Consider the following 8,752-nt stretch of genomic DNA (forward strand, 5'->3'; position numbering starts at 1 on the left):
GCAAGCAAAGTTGGTTGCCTGGGCTCTGAAGGTAATTTAGACACTAGTGTCAGGTTGTGCAGACCTTCTCATTCACCTGTGAGAGCTGCAGAAGAATTTGTGGCCAAGGAGGAAGTGTAGTGCAGAGCAGCTAAGGGACCTGCCCCAGCTCTGTGGCAGTTGAGCACATTCTGTACCTTAGGGGACTTGCCAGAAGACTTGATGATATTACGATGATTCTCTTTTTGAAAACCCAGAAGAGCCAGTAAAGTTCTCCCAGCTTTGCTGGTGTTTTCATTGGCATGGGTCATGTGTGTATTTTTTAAATAAATTAAGCAAACACTGTGGACTTAGAAAATGTCTTTTGTTGTTTGTAATGTTGCTATCTGAAAATAAAAAGTATGTCCAGGAACTCTCCCTTTTGTACCTCAACAGCTTCAAAAGCTGTCCAGCTCCATTTTATTTGCTTTGAGGCTCAGAGCATTGTCTTAGACTTTTCTGATGCTAGGCAGTCTTGTAGCAAAAATGGAGCTAGTGTCCAGGATTGCTGTTGTACTTATTTGGGTTGTAAGGATGCTTTCTTCTGTACTCAAATTCAGCATTTTTATTTCTAATGAATATTTCAGAGTTGAACTAGTGAAAGTACAGGTTCAAATAGATAAAAGTGTAATTCTGAAGTGTGTGAATTTATCTGCAGGTATGGATGTTCAGGTTTCAAATTAATTAATTGTTCTCAGCTCAGTCTGCTGTGACTGTATTCTAAGAAGACTAACAGAAAATATTGTACCTCAGGGAAGATGTGGGCTTCCTTATGGCTCAACTTAAAGTGAGGCCCTTTCCAGAGTCCCTTGGAAGGATCTGAGGGTCTTGGGCATTTTCCCCGTGATGCTGTTGCCTTAAGGACTGATTAAGTCAAGCTAAAATTGATTGTTTTACACAAAGTTAGCCTTGATACTATTGAGTCAGAAAGCGAGATCTCCTGGGTACTCAGCCTGTGCTAATTCCTATCTCCAAATAATTTACTGATTACAAAGTGATCAGCCCATAGGAAAGAATGAGAGCCAGTAAAGGTAAAGTAAGCTGAGTTCCAGGTGACTTTTTAAATGCTCACAGGTGTTTGGGAGAAGAAAACAGTAAGGTTTGGAGTAGTTAAGATATGGTATTTTGATGGATTTGAACTGAATTAGAGGGAAGAATCACCACTTTCAGGAAGGCCCAGAGGCAGCCACGGGCAGGGTGTATGCAGGGGACACTGGCCAGCCAGCTGGCTGCATGAGCTTAGAAAGGGTGGGGCGAAAAATCCGAGGAAGACCTTTGAGAGCCACGCAAAAGAGGGTTCCGTGTTTAATGTGAAAGGAAACAGAGCCAGCAGTGCTTCTGAGCAAGGACGGGTCAAGATGTAACCCAATATGACCGGGACCAAGGAGAAGACAGCTTACTCTATTCCTTTAACCAGCTAGCCAGCCAGCCATTGTGAGGGGCGATGCCTGTGAGTTAATCATGAGATGGCCAGGGCAAATGATAGCTTTTAAGGAAAGGGTAGTTGACAAAAAAAGGTTGTAAGAGCTTGAAAGTGTGAGAGGAAGTGGGACCAGCAGCCTTACCTGTGTCTTAGCAGAGCTCCCATAATGCAGTGACAATGGCTGTGTGGCTAGGAAGGAGGATAAGCTGCTTTTCTTTGGGTGTCCTCCCCATAGGAACTCTCTCCAGTCTCTTTCTTCCTTTTAGGAATCTGCTTACTCTAAGAGATGCCCACAGAGAGCTCTGCGAGCACCCTACTTGGATTCTATCATATTGATTCATGGTGTCTTTAAGCTAGAAGAAGTCCAAATAGCAGATAACTTTTTCTGACATCTTTCTGAAGATGGAAAGGGAAAGTCATATTCAGATAGGATCCTTCATTTCCTTGTCGAACTTTTAATAAAACAGTTTCATTGAGCTATGTTGGAGTTTGATGGCGATTCTCTTAATCTGAAGGGGGGTGGTAAGTGAAGCTGTAGAGTTGCTTTTAGCCCTGGGTAGCTTGGATGAATGGGAGGAGGAAGGCTGGAGGGTGCATGGAGGGAAGAAAGGAGGTTAGACAGACATGGGTGATAGGGAGGCTAGAAGGATGGGTGGTGAAGGGTTGGTAAGTGGAAGGAGGATGGCTGGATAGAGAAGTTCCCCAGTGGCATTATATTTAGTTAAGAACAACAGAAAAACTGTTCTAAGAGGTAAGTATGAAAAATGGATATAGAAGGCTTTTAAAAAGATACTAAGGAGCTGGGGCCATGACTCAATGGTAAAGTGCTTGCCTAGCACGTGTGAGGCCTGGATTTGATGCCCAGCTCTGGGGGAGCAGAGAGGTTGAGCACACATATGCACGTGCAGAAGACTGTGAACTAAGCCTGCCCTGGGATCAGCCCTTATGCCTTAAAAGTAAGTTTTTTCCAGTTCTTTGCCGGTTCTTACCCTTATCCTCAGCTAAGACAAGAAATTTTTGAATTTGGGGGGGATTTTCCCACGAAAGTGGCTTGAAAAGTAACATTAAGTCATCGGTAGAAGTCCTCTCATGCTGAAGTGGCCCTTCTATACCACCAGCAAGCTACCTTGCACACAGTGGACTGTGTGCAGTCAGTAGTCACCAAGGAAGGCCCTGGTTTGAATATCCTCAGAGAGTGCTCAGCATTCTGCCTGTTACTCCAGCAGGCTTAATTTCATTTCTAGTTAATGAGAGACTGATGGTTGATCAGGCCATGTCAGTCTCTGGCCCCTGCCACCCAGGCCAGGCCTGTGAGCTGGGCCTCACCACACCATGTTTGCAGTACAGGATCAGGACAGAACTTGGTACTAAACCCTGTATTCTTCTGTGTTTGCATTCAGTGTACATAAGTGATTTAAAAAAAAAAAAAAGAAGAAGAAGCACTAGGCCGGTGAAGCGCTGACCGGGACTGGCCCAGGAATGAGGAGGAGGAGGAGGGCCTCATGGTGTTATCTGATGCTGCCATCAGTATACACTGGGAGAGCATGTTATTTCGCAGCCATGCAGCAAATGCTCCTGTCTTTTATTAACCTGTGTGAACCTTTTTATTTATTTAAACCAAATCACAAATAAAAGCAAAATAAAGACAGGTATGTGAAAGTCTCTGTGTTGTGGTGGTTTATCTTAAACAAGTTTTCATATAAAGAGTAACCCAAAAAGCTTTCAGTGAGACAGCCTTTTTTCATTAGGAATTTTGGCCGTCTCCTTTTTTTCCTAGAAGGTTAGTTAGAAAACAGAGAATTGGCTCAGCGGTGCAGCACCTTTCACAGTTCCTTCCTTCATTTTACTGACGTTTCATTCCATTGTATGCACGGCACAAATAATCAGCAAGAACAAGCCCTACCCCGCACAGGCAGCCTGCTCTCCTGATAGCACGTCACTGACTACTATTCAAAATTGAATGAACTTTAAAAAAATTCTAGCATATAGTTAATGTGTTCTCATTGACAGTTTAAAAAATATATATTTTAGTTGTTGATGGGCCATTTATTTATTTGTATGTGGTACTGAGACTCGAACCCAGTGTCTCACACATGCTAGGCAAGCACTCTTCCATGGAGCTACAACTCCGGCCCTCATTGACAGTTTTTTTTTAGTATAGACTTGAGCATCCCTAATTTAGAAATCCAAAATGCGACAAAATCAAAACTTTGAGAACATCAATATAATGTCACCACTAGTGGAAAATTCCACACCATGAAACTTTGTTTTATGCACAAAATTATGAAACTGAAATTATTTGTATAAGGTATATACAAAATAAGTGAATTTCATTTGTAGACTTGGATCCCACTCCCAATATACTTTTTTTTTTTTTTTCGGGGGGCGGGGGTGTCAGGGATTGAAAGCAGGGCTGCTTTACCACCAAGTCACAACCCCAGTTTTTTTTTTTTTTTTTTTTTTATTCTAAGTTGCTGAGGCTGACCTTGAACCTTGTTATCCTCCTGCCTTAGCCTCCCCAGTTCCTGGGATTACAGACAGGCACCATCATGCCCAGCTCAATATATCCCGTGCTATATATGCAAATCTTCAAAAATCCCAAACACATCTAGTCCCAGCCATTTCAGGTAAGAGATATACAATGTGTACCCCTTTTTTGGAAAGGTGATTTTGACCTTCGTAGTTTTGGGAAGAACTCTAAGGTGTTGCAGGTGTGGGGCTGATCCATGCACTGTGGCTTTTGAAAACTGCAAGTAGAGAAGGTCCTGACTAAAGTAGGATATAAAAATGTTTGTGTGTGTTGTGTTGGTTTTTTGAGACAGGGTCTCTCACTGTTGCCCACACTGGTCTCCTGGGCACAAGCAGTCCATGGTGTCCAGCCACAAGTCATTTTCTGGTTTCAAGTATTTGTGTCCTCTGTAAATATGGTTAAATGAGTTTGGCTGCTGATCTTTATGTGATAGGACAAGATTCCTCATAGACAAGGGTGGCCTTCAGCATCAGATTCACCAAAATCACGTTTAAAGACAAGTCATTGATGTCAGATTAGTTAGTATTGGCATCTGCTTTTCTTGCAGATAAAGAAGAGCTGCTAGTTACCCCAGAAGACAGCGAACACTCTCTGTATTTCCCCAGTCTTCCTTTAGGACAGGATGGTGTTGGCCCCCGGAACTGTGACACCAGCTCGTAGAGCTCTAGCAGAGTTCTGGGGACAGGCCTTCCATCTTGAACATACATACCTCCATCCCTCTGCTAGGAAAGGCACTTCCCACTTGGTCTTCTGCCATGGGATGCCCTGGACAAACTGTTCTTGAATTCTTTGCCAGCTTTCTCCTGTACAACTGGTGTTGAGTTTCCCGTGTTCTGTGATCCACGATAATCCTACATGCAGGGACTCTAGATCATAGAGTGGTTTCGAAATAGGATTGGCTCTCTCTCCCTTCCTTGAACTGATGGTAGTTGATTGGGGGAAGCAGAATAATCTTGTTCCTCAAGCCACCTTTCTGCACCAGTTAAGCATCAGGCACTCCTCCCCTGGGTTAAAGGAAATTGGGTAGCATTCTTCCTTTGGAAAAGCACAAAACCTCAGTCATTAAATAGAGGATCCATGATGACTATAATCTAAGCTAGTTAAATCCGACGCTTAATGATCTGAGGGCCAGGACAGTCAGGTGGGAATCTGAAAGTGGTCATCTCTTTCCCCTGACAATTGCACAGAACCCCCTGTGTTTATCTGTTAAACGGGAAGCACAGCAGCTCTAGAGGAAAGTCTCATGTTCCCTTCTCTGCGTGTTCCACACCAGTCACGGCCCATCCCTGCACTGTAGAGACGCACAGGCAGGGTGGAGCTCTGGGCCAAGAAGCAGTTACTTTTAGGGTAAAGGGGGAGATATTTCATAGAAAACAATACTATTTGCTTTTCAAGTTGTCTTTGTGCACTTTTTTCCTGCACAGAAGCCTGGTGTTAAATCTTAGAGAACCTAAGCTTCTGTTGCTCTCCCTGTTCACTCTGGATGAGCGGGTGTTGGGAAATGCTGAGTTAGCAGCTTGTTTTAAGCGGCTTTACCTCCTACCTCTGGGGCACATGGCCTTCCTTGGAAGTTGTGCCAGGTGGAGTCTGAGAGCCCTTTGCCACCCTTGATTGAGCTGGTAGTGCCGAGGCTGCTGACAGAGCTGCCGCCTTGGCTTGCTTGCTGGAGGCATAGTTGGCTCAGGGATCAGCAGGTCTTGTGTGGGATTTTGGCATTTAAGCACCAGCTGCTCCATTTACCAGTTCTGTGCCCTCGATCAGGTTACCTCACTTCTCTTGAGCCGGGAGATCATGTTTGTCTCAGTGGATCCTTTGTGAGGATTAAAGAGAACATTTCAGGCACTGTGGCCATGCTTGGCGTGTGGCTGAGCTCCTCAGTTAGGCCTGCCCATCCTGGGGCTCCCTCCTCCCGATATTTTGTTCAGTGATACCTCAAAGCAGTAGATTCTGGTCTTTGGGGGATTTATGTGGAAAAACACAGTGGTGAGGGGGATTCCGTAATTTCCACAAAGAAGAAAAAAACTATGGAAAATTTAATCTCATGGTCTGGCCTAAGCATGACCAGAAGATGTTTCTCTTAGAATACTGTTTGCAGCTTCCTGAGCCAGGCACTTTGTGTCAACTCCCAAAACCTTAAATCTGGAAAGGTTCTGGAGCAAGCTGAGGTGGGTGGAGGGAAGAGTCCCCACCAGGGTTACTTGGTGAGTGGGTGCAAAGCTGGAAGCAGCATCCAGTTTCCTCCCGGGTCTGCACATCAGCATCCCACTGCAGTAGGAACTGGGAGGGTCCTGCAACTCTCATCACCTCCCCTATCTTTTCCTAGGCCCTAGGAGGCTGTGACCAAATGGATGGCATGAACCAGACACTTATCCCTAAGCCTACGCAACTATTTAGAAACCTGGCTTTGGAAGGGCCACTGTTGTAGGACATGGGGGGTCTGACACTCCAGGCAGTAGCCCGAGAAATCCTATCCTCCTCCAATTCCCAATTCAATGAGTGTCTCTTGGGTGCCTGCTAAGGGCTAGGTACCGTGCCTGCAGGGTGACAGCAAAGAAAGCACACTCACGATGAAAAGGGATTCTGATCATAGGCAACCCTGCAAACTGGCACTTTTATTCCTTTTCAAAGAAATCTTTTTTGTGTGTTTGTTTTTTTAAAGCACTCATTCTGGCTCTGCCCATGTTCAATCAGACTAATGAAAAAACGTGATCTTGGTCTCCCTGTGCCTTCCTGCTCTGAGTTGGGCTCAGATTCGGGGTTCTTCCTGTGGTCATCCAGCACGGGGAACACTCCTCAGGTCATTTCTCGTGGGGATGACTGAGTGCTTGCTCTTCACACCAGCTAATCCCTGCAGCCTCTAGGCCTGTGTGGGATATAGGGGTACTGGCTACCAGTCAGCTGTGCACTTTCAGGTCTTACATTAAATGATTTCACCAAGGAAGAGGGGAGGGCAGAGTGAGGCACACCATCCTGCAGTGTGTGATGTGACTGCTTTTGGTGTTGGCACATCTCATCTGGTATCTCATTCTGAATCTAAAGGAAAAGCAAGACCAGGAAGCCTTTTCCACCCAGCCAGACACATGGAAAGTGACTTTGGGAATTTGTAGTAAGCCCCAAGGAGAACAAAGAACACTGCGGCCCGCAGACTTAGGTTTGAGTCCTGGCTATGCTTCTTACCAACCTTGAACAAGTCTTTTTAGTCTGTAGTAAAAGAGGCATCTCCCAGATAGGTGTGGCCATATTCACTTGCTTTCAGGGCAGAGGTGAGGACTAATGACAGCAAAGTACCAGTTCCTAGTACTGTGCCTGGTCCTGGTTGCTGGCTATATGGTTGCGGTTCCTGCCATGTTGTCTCCATTGTTACAAGTGTGTTAGCCAAGCTGGGCATGGTGGCACATGCCTGTAATCCCAGTGGCTAGAGAGGTTGAGACAAGAGGATCGGGAGTTCAAAGCCAGCCTCAGCAACTTAGCAAGGCACTAAGCAACTCAGTGAGACCCTGTCTCTAAATATACACTATAGGACTGGGGATGTGGCTCAGTGGTCAAGTGCCCCTGAGTTCAGTCCCTGATATCCAAAAAAACCCAGAAAGTAGTGCATGAGGGTGTTCAGCACAGAGGACGAGACACTATTGACAAGAAGGGAATAGGAAAGCTTTGGGACCTGGGTGGGTGAAGGTTGGCACCAACTGATCCACTTGCAGCAAGATGAGCAGTGTCTCCCCTCTCTGCACTGCATGATTTGGTGAGAAACACACAGCCCTTGTCTGTGACTGGGGCATCCTTCTGGCTCTCCTGGGGACCCTAGATTCCCGTGCTTGGTTTGGTTGTCAGGCTGCCTGTGTGTCTGCCGTCACTGACTGTCTTCACTCTCTTCCAGGGGCTCCACGGGCCTTACCCCTTCGGCCAGTCTTAAACGGGTGTCAGCAAGAAGAAAAATTAACAAAAGACAGAAGGCCCGACTTTGGGGGGGAGGGCAAGGGGTTCCTCTGGATTGCAAACCACATCGCACGGATCCCTGCTCTGATCTCCCATCCCGGAAGAAGAGGAAGAAGCAAAACAGAACTAGTTTTGAGTAAACTCAGTATGCATGTGTGAATGCTGAATCCCAGGAATGGTGTTGAGGCTACCAAGAAGAGATCCATGCAGCCACCTTGGGCTCTGCTTATTAGGTGTCAGTCTACCAAGTCGTTAGGTCACTCGGGAAGGGGGAAAAGTTTTAAATGGGGGAAAATAAGCCATCTTTTTAAACAAAAATTATTTTGCCTACAGAGAGGTTGTAGCTTTGAGCACATGTTAATTTTCCCCCTTTCTTCTCTTTTATTTTTTTAAGGAAGGGATAACACTCTATAGAATAGTGCTTGCTCTGGAAGCCACTCAGGTTGAAGCCGGTGGCAAGCTTGGGGCCCCCGCGGGTCAGCGCTGCAGGAGCGCACTGCCGAGCCGCCCGGCCCCGGGAGCCTGAACCATTTGTTTTCAGTGACATCACCCTCCCTCTCTATCTAATCCTCTGTTGATTTACACCTTTGACATTAGTGTTTGTCAACCCTGTGGCTTGTGAGCATCAGAACCTCTCTGAAGACCAAACTTCCCTGTGTGGCCAGCAGAGGAAGCCTTGAGGACAGATCTCTGCTGAAGTGGGAGTTTCTGAGGCCGAGAGGTGTCCTTCTGCACACACTGGTAACAGTTCAGATTGTTCCTCTTCATGTTCCTCTTGGCAGAGAATGCCACCACACTTCCTGCCCTCCATTCTTCATGCAGTGGCCCCCATTCACTCTGGGGAC

At 46.0% G+C, this 8,752-nt stretch overlaps 1 protein-coding gene across 6 annotated transcripts in view; it reads left to right on the forward strand.

Moving 5' to 3' along the window:
* Nucleotides 1-8,067, forward strand: part of Ilrun (inflammation and lipid regulator with UBA-like and NBR1-like domains) — an 84,164-nt gene extending 76,097 nt beyond the window's left edge. For 2 of the 6 annotated variants that reach the window (XM_027943704.2, XM_071613481.1), the window contains exons 5-6: nt 3,955-4,068; nt 7,849-8,067. In XM_027943704.2, coding sequence (XP_027799505.1) covers nt 3,955-4,053 — 99 coding nt within the window. In that variant the 3' untranslated portion in view covers nt 4,054-4,068; nt 7,849-8,067. Of the gene's footprint in view, nt 1-1,707; nt 1,918-3,954; nt 4,069-7,848 lie in introns of those variants that run through there. The other 4 variants (XM_027943705.2, XM_027943710.2, XM_027943703.2 and 1 more) reach the window with 2 other exon arrangements.
* Nucleotides 8,068-8,752: the final 685 nt, after the last annotated feature.

Source organism: Marmota flaviventris, chromosome 6 (assembly GCF_047511675.1).
Source record: "Marmota flaviventris isolate mMarFla1 chromosome 6, mMarFla1.hap1, whole genome shotgun sequence".
Lineage (NCBI taxonomy): Eukaryota > Metazoa > Chordata > Mammalia > Rodentia > Sciuridae > Marmota > Marmota flaviventris.